The sequence below is a fragment of the Diadema antillarum genome, unplaced genomic scaffold, assembly GCF_040938485.1.
Source record: "Diadema antillarum isolate AM-2024a unplaced genomic scaffold, OU_Dant_1.0 scf00000211, whole genome shotgun sequence".
Classification (NCBI taxonomy): domain Eukaryota; kingdom Metazoa; phylum Echinodermata; class Echinoidea; order Diadematoida; family Diadematidae; genus Diadema; species Diadema antillarum.
Genome location: NW_027271100.1, coordinates 795 through 20777, shown reverse-complemented (window position 1 = coordinate 20777; position 19983 = coordinate 795). Strand labels below are relative to the sequence as shown.

General features: G+C 37.3%; 1 protein-coding gene across 1 annotated transcript; it reads right to left on the bottom strand.

Moving 5' to 3' along the window:
- Positions 1-400: 400 nt before the first annotated feature.
- LOC139724348 (nicotinamide/nicotinic acid mononucleotide adenylyltransferase 1-like) lies at positions 401-19227 on the bottom strand (the record flags this gene model as incomplete). The annotated part of the gene is made up of 5 exons (XM_071635501.1): positions 401-1185; positions 2293-2351; positions 2920-3021; positions 4702-4829; positions 19083-19227. Coding segments are annotated over 5 exons (552 nt in total), but the record flags the coding sequence as incomplete, so codon positions are not given.
- Between the last annotated feature and the right edge of the window lie 756 nt (positions 19228-19983).

Here is a 19983-nt window from a genome sequence, read left to right as displayed (position 1 = left end):
CGAATTTCGCACAACCAGAAACTAGCGCGAAAATAAAAGCTCGCGAATATTTTTGCTTGCCATATGTTCCTGTGCGTGATGTCTTGATTCCGCGGATGTAAAAACATGCGAAACTCGTCTTACCCGGCCAAGCGCGAAAAATTAGTCACACGAAAATATCCACTTTTACAGTAGCTAGAGAATGATATTATTTTGCCATCTATGATTGCATGGATAGCATTAACTCCTTGAAGACAATTTGGTTTATTACATTACTTTCTTCATACAAATTAGGGAAAGACATCATTTGTAGTATTCTCAATGATTGAATGTTGTAAAGAACATAATTTCAGAATCCCATTTGCGTACTACAAAACAGGAAGTTAAACAACATTTTTGGCATTATTGAGTTGTTCTATCATCCATCCATAGAATTCCTGTAAAAAAAAACCCAACAACAACTCTTATGGGGTAATTCTGTGAAGGAAAGTGTTCGTCCGTTAAGCTCACATATTTCATCAAATTCAAGCTTTCTTTAACATTGTATACAGAATAGCACATGGAGATGTGGGTTGAGATTGGAAAGGAGACTTATCAATGCATCTATAACTGTGATCAACTTTGTACTCATATCAATTTGTGTGTCTTCACTCAACCTAAATCTGCATCTATGTTCTCCTCTCATTCATGTCCATGAGGCCAAAAATCCCTTGACACTACTTGTAAGTCAAAGTGGCAGTTACATCCACTACACTGATAAATCAGGAAGGGAGGGGGGAAAAAGGCAGTGGACTAAAAAGCTTTCTGTAATGCTTGTCATGAATTTCTAAATGGTGTTACACTGAACTTCAAGCTTGGTTTCACAAAAACACTTGACTAATTCTCAGAAAGACTTGTGATACTGCACAGAATACAACTAAAGCCAATACGCTTCTCTCCTATTGCTAAACAATCTAGCACACAGCAAATACTAGTACGACTAGTGGCGCTTGAGAAGTCTATCCGATGTTGTAAGCTCACAGAGGTACAGTGTGTTGTCTCCAACATGAAACACTATGAGGAATGTAGGCGGGGCAGGGCGGGGCCGTTCAGTTCCCTTTCTCCATCTGGAAGTTGACCCCGTTGTAGAGATCGTTGCTTTGGATGTACTTAACGACAGGCTCTGGTATGAGGTACTTCACACTCTCATTCCTTCGCAAAGCTGTCCTGTGTTTTACCACAACATTGGATGAACAATCACACAGCGTATTAATTGATGAGAAGCAATAGGGGTTTTGATGCTTTGTAAAGCCAATGGCATTCACCCTCTTTTTGATCAGACAACATCTCATCGTAAATTCAGGACAGTGACCATGATTATACACTGCTGTTCATCCACATTGTAAATATCAATGAATGTGAACACATCATTATCATTCATACATGACATAAAAACCAATTTCAATCATGTTGCTGATGAATCACACTGTGATGTGCAAGAGCCTTTGTGGCCCAAGGATCTGATCTAGCATAACAATCTCTCTTTGTGACATTGCAATGTAATACAGTCAACTCCTGTTATAACAAAGTCCTCGGAACCAGCAGTTTTCTTTTGTTGTATTGAAATTTTGTTATATCGAAATTTTGTTATATTTGAACAAATAAACAATAAAAAATGTAGAGTGGGTAATGCTTGTGGATAAAATCTTACTTTGTTGTAACAGGAATTTCATTGTAACCATGTTTGTTACAACGGGAGTGCACTGTACAAGCAAATATATGTCTGTCTAATAAACTGCATAATCATATTAAAAGTACAATAAAATAAAATAAAATAAAATAAATAAATAAAATAAATAAAATAAATAATCATAAAGCTATTGAATCACTCCAGAATCTGTGAGTTTTTGACAGTGGTTAACAAGAGGTGGAGAATTGTAGTGCAAATTAATTGCTTTTCTGAAATGATGCATCACTGTGGCATTACATTAGTGTGATGTGTATCCCGCGGTTCTATAACCTTTACTCCTGCAACAATTGCTCCCACGAAATATCTGAATCCTAAGAAAAACACAAACATTACCCTAACCCTAATCCTAATCCTCAAATCAAAATAAACCTAAAACCCTATCACAACCCTATAAACCCTCACGTTTCATCTTTGGAGAAAATAACATTGGAGCAATTGTCCTAGGAGCAAATGGGATGTCACTGTATCCATCATCAGCATCGTATAATAACTGTAAAAGGCTCTATATTAGACTAATTTCTTGCATCTAACAACATTGCTAGAGTTCATCTACCATGAATAAGTCACAAGTTAGAGAGACAAACCTTATCTTGGTTGAGCTGATTTCATTGTAGATCCATTCTGTCACTATTTGAATATTATTCTGCAAGAGATAAACACAGAAAGGCAAATTAAATCATGCAACATCATACAGTTGTTCACAAAAATGTTTAGATGATTTCTTCAGAACAGATGTATCCTATGTATTTTTGTCTTGATATTCAAGTCACATAAATCTCCAAAGGAAATTTCCAACTTCTTAGGAAATGCACTGCAAATAATATCATACATGGTACATACAAAGTGCATGTTATTGTTGAGCATGAAGTTTTCAATGAAAGGTGATAATAGGGATCAGGAGAAAAATTCATACAGAAAGAACTGAGTTGAAGGGTGTAGGTTTCTGTCTTTCTAAAATATATCCACACTTTCTTATATACTTCACATTTTATTGTTTCAGTGCAAAATATGTTATCAACATGTTTTCTGGAAGATTTTTGTTGTTGTTCTGTACTTTGAAAATTAATAATGTCCTGAGACACCTGATGCCTGCCCGTGCTAATCAAGGGAAGACTATTAGATCAAACGTAATCAACTTTCATGGAACGAGGACCAAGGAAACTCGGGTACTAGCCCAAAGCAGGTAACATAGAAACAATCCATTTCTTTACCGAGTACTTGTAGAGGAGATCTGAATCATAGATGAACTTGTATGGGTCCGATCCACTCCTGGTGATCACAACAAGACCATGTTTGCCCACTATGGTTTCCAGCTGTAGAAGAGACAATGAGACATGATAATGATGATGATAATGATAACAATAATGATAACGATAATAATGATAATAATAACAATTATCATCATCATCAGCATAGTTATAAGACCAACTATCACAATGACAATAAAATAATAATGATAATAATAATGCTGATTATCACCACCATCATTATATCATAGTGATCATTATAAATTTCATTATTCAAATTGCTAAGTCACAATATCACAAATAATAGAAGAAAATTAGTAATGAAATGATGAATGCGTACTGAATTGCTGAATTTGCCTCCCTCATATCGAGAAACAGTCAGAGAGTTTGGTTATTGCTAGCATTGCTTAATTAGCCGCACAGGCTTTCTCCGACTAATAACAATCACACATGAACAGATGATCAAATCCCTTGTTGAAAAAGCTAATAAATGCCTTTGGAAGTGACTGCTGCCCTCTATTGTTGACTGGACAGGAATGAGATAATAATATTATAAAACCTGGGTACTGAGCACTCCGTACACGGCATGCTCTTTCCAAATGAAGAACATGCTCTCCCATAAAATAATGGGGAAAGATAATAAGAAGAGTGCTTTTAAGTGATAGTGTTCATACAATATCATACTGTAATTGACATTTGTAGACACTGTGTCGCTCAAGGACTAAACCTAAGTTTTGATGAAAAACAGCCTCCAAAAGAATTTGTCCAGAATTTCTGTATTTATCCACACGATGTCTGTTTTTGTTGTTCTTTTTTATTTGTTTACTTTTACTTCATTGGGCAAGTACAGGAAAAAATTGTGAGAGAGAAAGGAGACAACGCAGAGTATTGAATCACACGTATCATCCTCAGTTTCATTCTGCCCCTGACCCAATGCCGAGATGTGCTCTCCCGTCTGTGTAATTGATGCAGTCTGGTGGGCACGACAACTCACTCTCCATCTCTCCATGTTGCCTACCTCATTTCACATGCACAAAGAAACAGTTTCCTCATCTTCAAAAGCTGCGGCACATGTACAGTAGTCCTACACTATACTGTTTCTGTTCAGATTGCAATCTAAAGTATTGCAATTTAAAGTAGCTCACATTAATATGTCCTGAAATCTATTGTACATTTTTCCTCTTCTCCCTCATCCCAGACCCCCTAACCTTCTCCCCCCCCCCCCCCAGAAAAAAAAGGAGAGTTGTCAGAATACTGGCACTTCAGTATTTGATATAATGAGAAATATGAGCTATGAAATATACTGTATGAATTGTGGACCTCTTTGAAAATCAGTCTTTTACTTAAAGGACTATCCTATCCACACTCTGAATGGAAATGAATGAATGAAATATCAGATATGTTAAATCAACATATTTTCAAAGGAATGAAATATCAGAAAATACAACAGCCAATAAAAAAACATAAAGAAAATGCATATTTTCCCTCTGTTCTACTTTCACTCCTCATCTCCTATCTGATGTGCAAATTCCTTGTGACAATATTTTGACTACAACTGATATACAGTCATTTAAAATTGTTGAAAGTTGAAAATATTAGTACATTTATAATGTGTGATAATCATTTGTTTTGTTTTGATGCTTATACATCCAGTATGTAGTATTCAAAGTGTATCAGCCTCTGGGTTGTGGATTTAGGTGGCATTGTCCAAACATAAATCTTAAATCATGTAAAATTCATACTCACATCCTCATCCTTCCACAGTCCAGGTACAGCAAATGATTCCAGGAGGTCGGCCCCACACAGTAGTTTGACCTGGACGTGATTGTTCACGGGTCGTAGCGGCGCTCCGTAGGCATCCTCCACTTCAGCTTCTGAAGACACAACCAGCAGGAAAAATAGTCCGAGAGTTAATCAAACAGTCCTTCGGAAGAAAAAATTCCCCTACCTTGTATCACACCTATTACAGAATGTTTGCAGCCTTGTGCTGGTTCAAACGAATCTCTGAGATATCTATCCAAAACCAAATGTATGGATGATAATTTGATGTACAGAGAGAACGCTATCAGAAGATTCCATTCTTTTGGCATTGTACATTTGCAGTTTTAAAAATCTACACATTTTATTTTAGACGTGAGACAAAAAAAAATGTAACAATTTTATGTAGATGATGATGACATACCCCTGCTCTTAAAGGACAAGTCCACCTTCATATACATGTGGACTGAGTGAATGCAGCAATATTTGTAGAAGACATCAGTGAAACTTTGGGGAAAATCAGACAATCCGTTCAAAAGTTATGAATTTTCAAAGTATCTGCCCAGTCACTGCTGGATGAGCAGACTACTAGAGTGTATGATGTCACATGCGTACAACGATATAAGGAAAATATAAAGAGAATTTCACAAAATTTTACTTTTTGAAAAAAGTGCACATTTCCTCGACTCGTCACTGGCGTATGTTAAGGGTAACATTATTCCCCCTTGCCTTCTGAAAGAGGGAAGTCAAGTGTTCTTTTATTATGCGAGAAAAGTGAAAATATCTTGAATTTTCCTTATACTTTCTTTATATCATTGTACACATGTGACATCACAAGCTGTAGTAGTCTTCACTTCCAGTAGTGACTAAGCAGAAAGTTTAAAAATTCATAACTTTTAAAGCGGATTGTCCGTTTTTCCTCAAACTCTTGCTGATGTGTTCTATTAATATTGCTGCATTCACTCAATCCACATGTCTATGAAGGTGAACTTGTCCTTTAATGTAATGAGCTGCTAAGTTCATATGATGTCAGTTGCTATTTGAAGGAAGATTTAGTGGCAGCTTTGGCAGCTTTGTATTTAAAGTGAAGGGAAATGTGCAGTCAGCCTTGCAGAATCAAGTCATTATAACCTGATCAGATAGTTCTGACCAAAATTTCACGAGAATCTATTGGATGTAGCTTCTTGTGGGTATTTTTGCTTCATGATCTCATCCTTCTGAGCTACCATTTTGTAGACAAATAGTAGTGGTTGTAGTTATTGTTGTCCCTATCATACAATGTGTACATTCTTTATCAGCAGATGAAGATGGTATCAACTTGTGAAAATGATCAACAAACTTTAACCATAACCTCAAACAGCCCTATCATGCCGAGAAAGGGGTCATTGTCAGATATTTCCTGAAGGCATTGACATGATACTTCCCCATTGTGTAAATACCTTGACCAGAGACAAACTTCAAAGGACACCTTTTCACATCCTTCAATGCCAAACCTGGTCATGCTGCCTATGCTCACTACTTCTGTCATCCTCCAGGTCACACACTGTATCAAGTTTTGAAAGCTATTGTGACGTCCATTTCACGAGACCACCTCTAAAGTAACATCTACTACTACTGTCAAGGACTGTACCAATCTAAGATATGATGGTATAATTCCACTGTTGGAGCCATCCTTAAATGTACCTGCACCTTTTGGCTCACATTGTATTTATGGCTTGTAAAAGTATAGAGTTACAGTTTATGATATGCTAAGTAGATGGTTTATATAAAGGGAGTTTATCTGATGTTTGTAAAGTGTGCAATTTGTCATGAAAATTATTATCCACAGGGTATTGCTCTAGACTTCTAGGGAAATTTTTTGACAGGTCCCACTGGAAGAAATATGTCCCTTTTTGAAAAAGAAGTCAAAATAGATATTTAAAGAGAAGATTTTCATTTTTTTTATTTTGCCCTCCATATATCCTCAGCAAAAGAAGAACAAATACCTTGCTAGGTAAAGGAAGGATATTGATGTTAATATGTAACTGGATGGCTCTCCTACCGAGATGTCTAAAAAATGATAGCTGCTACTCATGCTTGCTATGTCAGTTAAAATACTTTATCTCATGATTAAAATACTGAAAATTTATGATGTACTTTTTATCATCTTGCATTATGGCATTACTGGGACTATGCACAAACAGCAGCTGATGTGATTTTGGACTATATTACTACAAACAAATACACACACACACATTAAGTGACTTCATGATCAATGAAAGCTACAAGCAGATGCATATACACAGTCCTCGAAATGCCAGCCTGTGAGCAAGTGAAGTTTCATATTAGAATCAAAGGAATATCTACATTTGTTGATGAAACATCTTGGGGACAGCACTGTCCTTATATCAAAGGTCTGAACTAAATGTGAAGGCACATTTCAAATTAATCAAGAATTGGTTTCTCCCAAAACATTTTCAGCATTGATCATCAATTCTATCTTATAGCTGACATGCAGTTGTACATGTATGCTAGTTCTCTTTGTCTTTAAATCTACTTCATGTACTTCTGAAAAGCTGCCAAGATGCTACAAATATTGGTGTATTGTAATAAACTGAAATGTCGCATTCAAACATTCTTCCATGATGTCTACCAGGCTATTAAACACATATCATTCATTGCATATCTCTATCGAACACAAGCACTGATAAATTGACATAGATCAGACACATATAAAATATAAAAACTTGCACTGCTAGTCTGAAAATACCGGCAACATTAGTGTTATAGTGTGCGTATTCGCTTCAAGCAGTAAAACTAGAATCTCAAGTTTTTCAGGCAAAGCGAAGGTAGCATGGTATAGACAAGATTATATAACGAACAGAAGCTACTTCAGCAAAGCATATTGGTACAGTAACGATCACACGCCAAACTGCCTTCATGGCAGAACACTGATAAAAGGACCAAGTGTAGGCAGGGGTATGATAGCAAGCTGAAACTACAAATCAAAGGATTCAGGTGCAGACAAGCATAAATGGCAAATACACAGTTGGTATTATGGGGGTCATGGCAGGATTTCAGGGTATTCTTGTAGAATATACACTCTATCAACGTTGCATGGTTAAATTGGGAGAAAAAATTGCTCTGAGGTTGAGTATGCAAGTATGAACATTATGCAAATGAAACAGATGAGAAATCTTTGCTACACGTGATTGTATTTCCAAACAAGAGTGCAAGAAAAAACACAAGGCCCAAGAGGTCAATCACTATCAATAACTTTTCTCCTGGTCTGATACCTTAAATGTCACCCAATGTTCATACTTAGAGAAAACATTGATCTTCGCAGTGGCAAATAGTGAGATTTGCACCCATGCAGACAAAATGCAGAATATTTGCTCAAATCATTTTGAAAACAGACAGAGAAGAGTATAGGATTGTTACTCAGGAGAGTACAAAAGGTTCAATGATTAATTTTGGGCAAACAACCAAAAAATAAAAAATAAAGTAGGCATACAAAATTGTAAGCAATCACAGACTAAAAAATTCAGAAAGTATTAAAATTGGGAAAAAAGACAGAATAAATGAAACTCTGGGGAAATGAGGAAAACAAATATGGAGACAATATCACGGGTAAAAGCAATCTGTCGACTGGAACAAAATTTCATGCTTCAATTGTGGGCTGCATAGATCAAACAATGCTTCGGCTTGACTGGTTTGCAAGCAGTCTGAACACATTAAAGGAACATGATCTTTCTTGCAATGTCATGGTGTCTAGTTCCTTTTATTCCATTCTTGATTCATTTCTTGAAAGGCCTACTTTGGCTATATTCACAACATAATTCAGGTGTGACTGTAATCAAATCTACATAGCATCACAAAAAACTAAAAATACACTAGGAATGAAGCAGATGTTAGACTGCATTGTGACATCAACAATACCAACCTGATGAATATTACTAGCTTTTTTTTTTTTAGTGACGAATTTCTCCCTGAACATTTCAACTAATTTGAAATACAGCATTCAAAACCTAAACCAAAATTTCCTCAACTCTTACAACAGGAATCAAATAACCAAAAAGATGCAGAAATGCATAACAAATGTTTATTTCATCTGAAAAAATTTATTTCATCTGAAAAAAAAAATAATGGGGGGGGGAGATTAATCAAATCAGGCAATTTTCTCAAGTTATTGCTCTGTATGTTGCAAACTCTGTATGTTGCAACATTTTCTATTTAATCTTGTGTTGCAGCATACAGTCCCTGTTGACGCTATTTCTACAGATTTCTGAATATTACATTTGATACTTCAATGTCAAGAATGGCTCATGAAGTAACTACACACCATTTCATGAATCTGTTCCTTTAATATGTGGGTAGATTTGTTAGAAACATACCATTATTTGGCAACATTCCTGCCCCAAAACACGCCAAGGAGGATACATTCCTCAGGGCCACCAAAAAGTCTTCAAAAGTCAAAATTATGAGGGGAAAAATGAAATAAGAGTTGTAAAACTGTGAAAGAATATGACATCATTAAAATATGGGCAAAAAGGAAATATACAATGTATGCAGTTATATTCTTTTACTGAATTATAAAGTGAAGACGAGACATGTTGATAAGGCATATTGTGTTAATCACTTGTGCTAAAATCAAGGGAATCAGAAAAAATGTGAACAATAATAAACTAATTTGCCAATATTCAACAATCCTGATAACCATTCATAAAGACTGAAATGTTTGTTTAACTACATAGAATATAGTTTATAGTAAAATTGTACAAGGGTTTTTTTTTTTTTTTTCATTTGTCATCCATTTTTGTCACTGCAACGGTGGAAGCCTCTATATTCTTTCAACCTGGAATACATTCAAGGGATCATATAGTTTTGGTTAAGAACTAACTTCACGTTTCAAACAATTTTTGGTGAGATAAGAAGAAACCTCTTAAGAAATATGAAAGAGCATGTAATTCCAAGAGGAATTCACTGTTTATTTGATGAAAATTGGTTATAAAATTGCTGAGATATCCAAAACAGAGCAATCCTAACCACCTTTTACTATGATTGCTTTGTTTTACTTTGTTTTTAGCTATCTCTGCCATTCCAAAACTGATTTTCATCAAATAAACTTTGAATTTCTCTTTGTAAAGGTGTGCTCTGTACTATTTCATAAGTGGATTCTTGGTATCTTGCAAAAAAAGTTAAAAGCCCAATCCTCATCTCCACCAATAATACTACACTATCCTTTTAAGCTCCTCCAAAGAGGATGAATACCGGTAGTATTCCATATGTACATAGAATGCCAACACCCACGCATCATCAAAACAGGGCTTAGCATACGTGAGGTTATAAATTCAGTGATGAAATACAAATGGTAGCAAACTGGATGATGCTTCCTAAAATGCATGTCACACCTAGTTTTGGTGACAAAATCATCATGATCTTAAATCAATTTAGTTTGATCACATATCTTCCTTGTAAGTAATGTGAGAAGCTGTATTCATAACAAAATGATGTAGGTATTCATAATGTGTAATGCAAGAGGAATAAGATGGAAAATGTTGGCTAACACAATCTGGGTGTCAGCTGATATCATCTCAAGCATCAAGACCCATAATCACTCTTCAGATTGCCGTGAAACCAACACGGCCCCTGGCAACGAAGACGTAGTCAGCTAGAAATGAGATTAGGACCTTCTGCACTAATTGAATCCTGCGCTCAAAATGGGACCTCTTTTTTTTTCGGCTCACAGGCATAGTATGGAAGGCGAATGCAGCAGGCCTTGCAGGACATGGGATTGTGCACCACACTAATGATATCTGAACAGGTATTGCAATTTTGAATAAACTACATCAACAGCACAGAGTAAAGCAAAATGCAGTCCTTTGTGACATATGAAGTTTGATGAGAAACACATACACGTACCTTAACCTCTTATTAAAATGATTTTCCATGAAATTGGTTTCAAATTTGGAGCGTAAATGAAGTTTGATGAATGTGCATTCTGCACTGTTATATGATAGAATTCAATGAAAATTAATGAATTCTCAAAAGAATAAAGTGAAACAAAAAAAGTGAGATCAAATTTACATACTCATCCAGACAAATCATTTTTTTAAATATCTAATGTTTGTTAAACTTTTTGCAAGCTAATGTACAAAACATAATAGTATCTTCAAAAGCTATACTTGATATTAAGAGGCACATTCTGCCTGTTATATAATAGTATTCAATGAACATTTAATTTAATGAATTCTCAAAAGAGTGAAGTGAAACGAAACAAAGTGAGATCAAATTCACATTTTCATCCCCACAAATCAATTTTTACAAATATCTAATGAATGTGTTTCTAAGCTAACAAACAAAACATAGTATCTTCAAAATAAAGCTGTACTTGACATTTACAAAGAGAGTTCCTTGGTATGTATTATGTTTTCCAACAAAATTGTAGGAATTCAAATGGAATTTTGTGGAAGCTGTTGAGAGGGTCAGTGTGGTAATATGCAATCTGAAGCACGTACTGCATTTCTGTATTAAATAAAACCAATTCCTTTCTTCTTGGCTGAGTGAGGCACTTAAACCACATAGGGCAGGTGATTTCTGACCATCTCCACTGGCTTCCTGCTAATTTAGAAAGCTATTGTAAAAGCAGTCTTCTATTCAGGAAATGTCAGGAATTCAACAGTATTTTCAACAAACTTTCAGAAGCCGAGTTATACACTGTTACTTGAAGTACGCTTGATAAGTGTTTCTTGTTTCAATTTGTTTGTTTGTTTGGTTTTTTTTCGGGGGGGGGGGAGAAATTTTAAACAATGATATAAATGATATTCTGTAAAATTGTTGCTGCAGCTTGCATTTCAACACTGGGATTAGATAAGGTTAATATGATTCCTTCTGCCTGATACAGTAGTTCAGAACTCCCCATTCTATCTGATTCATTCCTGAACACGATCGATGAATTGATGTTTGCATTGCAGTTGTAATTGCTCCCATAGATAGGTGGGCAAATTTTCAACACTTCCGACTGTAAAGCATCTCAACGATGATTGCGTCGCTCACGGCGACCCATCTCTAGGATTATTACCAATTATGCAACTGACTGATGGCCGATGCATCATCACTTCCAGTAATGGATGAGGAGACTGCGTCCAACAAGGAGCTGGCAAGATCCCTGCTGCAGCCATCTCGTCAAAATATTACACTGTATGAGCTAAACTTTCACATACAGATACTTTCCAAGTTGCTACTTGTCAGACATTTTTGCGGTTGTGAGGGTCTAGTATTTGTTACTTTTCAAGATATAAATAAGAATGAGTATCATGCTACAATGCTAGTTCTGAATGCTTTCACTTGGTGATTCCTTGTACTCATGTAATCACCTTTGCTGCATGTTTTCTACTATGGAAATTCTATCCTTATCCTAAATGTTGATCTCATACACAATGTCACACGAAATCAGGAGAATTTCAAACTAACGAAATTAGAAAATTGATGCTCGAAAATATTTTGATTACAACTTTTGTAGGGTATTAGCATCATGATATACAAGTGTACATGTAAATAAGCATTTATAAGTTTTACAAGAGGTTTAAAAAAAAAAACTTTTTTCATCCTGCCCCCCCCCCCCCCAAAAAAAAAAGTGATAGCTTGTACTGCTGTGGGTTTTCTTGTACTGAGATGAGGATGCAACTCAAACAAGAGAATCATAACAGGTTTGTTATCAGTGGCTAACCGTGCATCACAAATCAGGCACTCGAGTTGAAGAAACAGGTAATCAAGCCATCATCAATCATCTCTTTCTCTCCCCAGTGCTCTCCGTCTCTCTATCTCTCTCTCTCATACTGTCATGAAATATATATTTTGAGGGGTGATGGATGGAAGATCAGCACGTAGCACTTGGTCATTAACGATGCATCACGCCAAGAAAGTCACTTGGGAGCGGCAACTGGCCTTTGGCGTCTCCAAAGAAACCGACTGTTTCAAAACCAACATCCCAGCGAGATGCCAAACACAGACACAAAGATGATGGGGTGGGGAGCTGCACATTGCTAGGAGAAGATCCATTCCTACAAAGGCATGATATTAAATGAGACAATCATCTTTTGATGCTGTTAGAGGTGTTGGAGGAGGCGTGAAGGATGAAACTGTTTCAATGCAGCGGTATCCCACGTGACTTCGTTCATTTCTTTCGGATCATGTGACTTGCAGTAAGGACAGAAGAGAGCCTAAATGACACAGGGAGATCCCATTATGTAACTTGGGCATGTCCTATGAATTTTTACAAAGTCATAAGAATGACTTTATAACTAATTCTGTAAGTGGTAGCCAGTGTAGTAGGACTATAGGGATGGGAATAATTCTTTTATGTTACAACAGCCTAAATGCTGAACAGGCAGTTGAGGCTTAGATGCAGTGGAACTTGCAACGTCTTTTCTGAGGATGTTAATGATTGTAATCATCTGAGAGGGAATGCACACAAAAGAACTAGAATGTATTTATCAATATATTCCAGAAGTTATCATAACTGCTGTAACAGAAGACAAGTGATCATCACGGTTGAGACAGAGTAGCCATTCTAGAATGACATAATCTCAAACCTGCCATTTTCAGGAGTCTACACAGCAGAAGACAGAGATTTCCATTTCGAATGTGAAAGTGGATTGCTCCATCGTGGAGCATTAATTTATTTTCTGGACTTGGGGACACACAGCTGCTCCTCACATGGCATCAGCCAAGGCCTACTGTGTGCCCCGACTGAGATTGGGGGCCAGAGCACCCTGATGAGGATCCGTCCTTGTCTGGCCCCAGTGCCAGCTTGCAACCACAAGGGGTCAGTGCAAGGCCCCCTGATGAAATTAGGTTGCTCTGTACAGTGGATATCCACAATAGAGACAATCTATGTCCAGTCACGTACAGACAGCCACTTAAGGAATCCTTGCCACATGATTGTACAATGCACGGGTTGAATCACACTGGAAAGAAGAAGAATGTTTACATTCTAAATTTAGTAATATTGGTCATTTGTTTTTATCATGATAAATGCAAATGTTATGATTTATTAGTAAATATAGTATTCATTGATACTGACCTATCAGAGTTCAATTTCTCTACAATGTTTCTGTTTTGTTTATTCAAAGGATAATTCATTTTCATTCCACTCAGGCTGTCATAAAAAAAAATAACAAAAACTTACTATAATTACTCTTGTAGGTCTCAAGAATCGATCACAATCATGATGGCAATTTTGTCACACCTTGAAAGTTTACTGATTTCTGTTGCAAGTGTCACACTAGTTGCAAATCATATTAGAGCAGGACATTCAATTCAGTGGTTTATCTTTTTTGTTCATAAAAAGAGAACAATTCTGAATTTTGGCATTGCTAGAAAGATGTGGTCTTAAATTTGTTATGTTAAATGGCTACTTCATCTATTCATCTCCATGGCAACAGACAGAGAAGGTTGGCTAGGACTAATGATGACGGTGGTGGGGGACGTGCAGGGATGCTGTGTCGTGACCGTCGCATCATTGGGTGTGATTAGGAGGGATTCTAAAAGGTGGGCCAACAGCACGAAGAGGCAACAAACTAGTCAGACATGCTCTGCCGATTCGGAGAATTATGGACGCAGCAATGTCCAGTGAGACTTGACCCAAAGGATACAGTCCATTGGATGATGGAAGATGACATGGGCAGTCATCCGTGGAATTCAATTTCGGTGTCTCTACTAGACACTCACCTCACCAGTGATATTCTTCACCCATGATAAAGTGAACAGTAATATATTCACTATTACCCATGTCACATGGGTGAATTTCTCCTCGTAGTTACATCATTTTTCATCCATTCTCATATCCCCCTTTCTTTACGCTACATTAAACATTCTCAATTCGGATTTTCATCAATTTGGAGTAGACATTCTCTTTACTGTTTAACCCGTTGAAGACGAGTCCTGAGAATACTCGGGCAGGTGTCTATGGGAAATGCATGTGATAGCACAATCAGTCCGTCCTTAACGGGTAAATACCATACATTGCATCTTTATGTAAAGTGCACCTACTTGTTGTACATCACATTAACTTACAGTGCTATCTACAAGTTTGTAATATTTTGCTAATATCTGTTCCTCCATACCTTTTCTCCTTGTCTGCTCCCCCTTCCATTTTTCAATTCTCTTTTCTCCCTCCCTCCCTCTCCCTCTCCCTCTTTTTATTCTCCCTAATAGTTCCCCCCCCCACATTTTTGCATCGATCATCTGTGTCATAATCATGTCTTCACACCCACGCTCCCTCATCCGCATATCTAATGTTCCATCTTTCTTTGTCTCTCTGTTGCATCCCTCCCTCCCATTCTTCCTGTATCATATATCCAATTATTCCACGTAACAAATTTGTCCTCAAATTCCACCTCTCCCCGTCTCCTTTATCTAAACTCTGGAAGTTTCCATTACATATATCTTAATCGGTGGTACACTTTTTATCCCGTTTCCCCCATGGACCACTGACGAAGGACACAAGCAAGTAGGTGTTCTGAATTACTGGCAATGGCTGAATATGAAAATGCAATTGACCTATTGCACACCCTTCTTTCTAATGGCGTGAAGTGAACTGCACACTGGCATTGCGACTGCCGAGCGCTGAGTAAATTAAGCCTTTCCCAAAAAAACATGCGTGGACGTGCGCTCCCAATACCTGGCCGGAATTTAGCAACGTCGATTCTGTGTGTGGTGGGGTTGGCACTCCACCGACACGTTCGCTTAAACGATAACCCACACGACCGACCGGAGGTTTTCATCCAAGCTGATGTAAAGAGCTCTGTCCCATTATGTGGGGGATCTTGTTGAGGTAGTGGTACATGCACTTCTCTTGAGCTGAGCACTATGGGAGTAGTGCATGATGTAATTATTGGAGATGAAATGACCATATTTACAAAAATCATTTGAATATATCAAGAAGATCTATATACAACTGTGTAAGAACAGTTTTAGAATATGAAATTGAAAAAGTTGTACCTTTCCTATGCTACCTCTTACCCTATCAACATTAAGTTTAAAGGATTATTAGTTGAGTATGTGTGTGAGTGTGTGTGTGTGTGTGTGTGTGTGTGTGTGTGTGTTTGACATACCTGTCTTGATGATAACTGTGTTCAGTGCATACAGGTGAGAAAAACATAAACAGGGTTCTTTTCTTTCTCTCTGCCACTCTTTGCATCTGGTTCTAGTTCTCTCTTTCTCTAAATTCTCTCTTTTGCTCTCTTCCTAGAGTCAATTCCCACCCTCAACTCCAACCAAATCCTACAATTGTAGCAAAGAATACATGCAAACTATCTGTGCCTTAGTGCTTTCTCCCTTTACAGACATTGAATGGGACAATATTCATATATGTACTCTTTTTTCTTTTTTTTCTTTTTTTTTGGGGGGATATTTTTTTCTGCAATGACTCTTGACTGACTACTTTTTGGAGTGCAAGTTCTATCTACATAGTTACCTCTCAATAGTGTTTGCATTCTGCGTTACTCAACTAGTGTAATGAATAATGGCAAAATAACCATGGGTATGTTTGCCTTTAATGAATATGTAGTGGTATCTTCAATATCCAGTTTATATGTACAAAGTGGCTAGTTGATATCAAACTACATTACTTCAAGCTTCCATTGCCATGGGAAAAACACATTTAGGAAAAAACATAAGAAAAGTTATCATGGTTTCAAGATTTAGTGACAAATCAGCAGCAGTCATTTTGACAAAAACTTCATCCTTAGACAGCAGTATCTACAAGTAGCATCTCCATCCATCAACATGGGCCCAATTTGTCATGTCTTCATTATATCTTATTGTACCATAAACAATGGTGGACATTCACAGGCACAGTTTGTGCCTCCATCAAAGACCTAGTAAAAACTGGGGAAAAAAATCAATTTAGATTACACAATTAATTTATTCTCCATCGGGACATTTCCTGCATCCAGAAAGCATCCCTGAAAGACGGCCGGATGACCCCAGACACCCAGTCTCCCCCTCCCATCGATTCATCTTGAAGAGCGATCTCTCTGGGTACTTTAGGCGTCTGCATGAAGCAAGACGCAAGGCAACTGCAAATCCCCCACTCCCCCATCCCCCCCCCCCCCAATTCCTCTGGGAATCAATATTTTATCTCCCTCAGCATACACAACGCATACCACTGCACAGTACAGGGATGATAGCATGTGATCTAGTTGAGTACAAACAGTACTTCACCGGTTAATACTTCTATTCATCTGGCATACCGCAGCATCTGATACAGCATTGTGCGGGGGGAGGGGGGGAACGTGAAATATTAGTTACAGTGACAATAATAAACTGAATTTATACTTCACAGAACTCTTCTATTATGTTTAGATGATGAGCAGGCAAGTGTATCCGCCAATTATTCAGCACGTGAAATTTTTCACCACTTAAGACTCCATGACAATTTCAAAAGAGGTTGAATTTGTGATCCAGGAGTACAGTAATGAGAGAAAAATTGTACACTTGCACGTTGCATTCATGTTGAGATTAAAGTTGATAATTTCATATGTTGTAAAATTCATGAATAGCAACTGACTTGAGAAAAATCACAGAAATAGAAAATAAAAACCTCACAAAACATATGGTGAATACAGTATCAAAAAGTGCATTCTCTGCTTTTTTGAGACAGTCTGCTCCAATGGAAGTGCTAGTAACATACATCTTTTGCTACAGATGACATCTAATGAGATAATAATCACATGATATCATGGTGATGTGGTGCCCAACTAGAAGTTTGTAAACATTTTAGTTCTAGAAAGATTGAAACACTTGAAGCCACACATCACATGTCAGACTTTTGAGTCCATTTACACATATCCATACACTATACTGTACCTCCTGATCTGCAGCACAAAAATGTTAACATTGTACCATAACTGCATATTTTAAGCACAACAAAAACAACAAACACTGGTAATAGATTTCAGATTTTGCAATATTTGACAGATATCATGTCCAGCTGAAGAGAAAATGATGGAGGAGTATCTGGTACAGATTATAAACTTAGAGAAGAATTATATATCGGTCAGTGAGAAATGAAGCTGAGAGCACATTGCCACTTGGGCTATTCATATGTCCTACTGTTAAAAAGCAGCATTTGGAAGAGGATTCTGTTAGTTTCTGGTGGTCACTTCCTGACCGTTGGTCAAGCTACCAACATAGCAGCTTCCTCCATCGTGCCAACAAAAGAGGCTTATCTGCCTCTGACGGAAGAGTAACTCTGAAAGGATTTCCACATTCTTTAGTGGTGAGATGGTTCATTGCATTGATTGTATAGCCTTGTGTTCAGAGGGCATTTAACTGTGTCAGGCTGATATGAGTCAAAGCTATCAACTGAGCAGTTTATTTGCGTCGCCATGGCTCCTGTTATGATGTCACATTAACCTTATTATGCTAATGTTTTGACGAATATTTCATATTAAAGGGGAATTCTTCCTCAAATATATGAGGTTTCAGAGAATGCTTCAATATTATTAGAATGCATCAGTGAAGTCAAGAAAAATCAGACAATCCATTCAAAAGTTATGAACTTTGAAGTTTGGTGCTGCGCAATGCTGGATAAAAAAGGCTACAATAGTTCAGTTAGTGGAACTAGTTGTACATAAAGAAAATATAAAGAGAATTCCATATATTTTCATTTTCTTGCGAAATGAAAGAGCAGATGACATACTTCCTCCCTGGGAGGGGGATGGGGAGGGTAATATTACCCTGCACATACTCATATGCTGGGAGGTGAAATGAGGTTCAAATGAATAGATGATTCAAATTAGTGAATGGAAAAAGATGACTCTTTTGAAAAAAAGTCATTACCTCCATACACACACAGAAGAAAAGAAGAAAAACGAAAGGATATTCACACATAGGTAAAAAAATATACTGTTTAGGATTGTCGTTGCCTCTATTTGTTGAAGCAAAAAATATTGATGTCTATTGCAAATCAAGTTTTCAGAATCTGAGTAGCATGATAAATTAATCGATCACGTTCCACTTGGTACCCTAGATCATTTTTCTTCCTCAGTAGAATAAAAATGAATCAAAGATGCATCATATATTTTTGTGCACTTAATCTTATTCACAAAATCTTTGTCCAGACCAACATGACAGGCTACAATAATAGTCTGCACACTCCTAAAAATATCATAAACTCTCATATTCGTGATGACTGTCTAAAAGTGCATCAAAAATTGAACTTGAAATTGCAATATTCTAAACCAGAATCTCAAACTGCAGCCATTCTCATACACAAAAATCATGCAATATGAGATGTGTGCATTAATGCGCATCAGTCTGCTCTCACAAATTCATATCACCCTCGTATGTCAAACCGCATTGAATTCTTCCAGAAGTCATACCATTTGAAACCGCCGTTTCATTCTTCCTGGAATTTCGCCGCCTTTTCGGTGCCCGGCGCGTCGCCATGCAGGTTGGTGGGAGGGGCAACTCTGGGTTGTTGTTGACTTTGTTGCTATTAAGTTCATCATCATGGTGGGTAAGGACCTGCAGAAGATACAGTGAGAGGTGGGAGTTGCATCAACTCAGTAACTCCAGTAAGCATCTTATAGCATGGCAGCCTTACTAACGTACCGTAATTTGTTGCAACCTTTCAATTCTTTAGTCAAAATATCACATGTGGTCAAACAGTATGCTAATCATTGCAGGCTACACAAACTGTACCAAACTGCATTTGACTTTAAGCAAAATTGCATCTTTAGTAAATATTCAGCTTGTTTGTGTCTGAATTTGACTATTTCTTCATCTAACATTTGTATACAGCGCACAAAATTTTATAATTGCAAACTGAGAGCTTTCATGAAAACAGGACTAATTCTTTAGGTCATTAACCGACTTTCAAAATGAATCCATCTAAATTTGTCCCTTAAACTGTGTGCAGAGCCCCTTTACCAGATGTTTATTTTCATACGGGCCAAGACTTAATCTATGAATGCACGAGCACAAGCTAAAACAAACAGGTGCGGATTGGAAATCATTCTGCGATCACTCTCGGCCAGACCATCTACAGCACTCAAGGCTGATTGGGAAGTGAAAACATGCCGGGAGAGCGATGACTAAAGGTCAAGTCTACACCGATAACAATTGCCCCCGAAGCCAAGCATAGGCACAAGGATTACACGGCTTTCACTTTGCACTTGCGTGATAAATTTGTACTGCACTTCTGCGACTGTACCTCAGCACATATATTTTTCTTCTCCTTCTCATATGCTCAATCTGCCAGGACTAGAGGCAAGGCAAGAG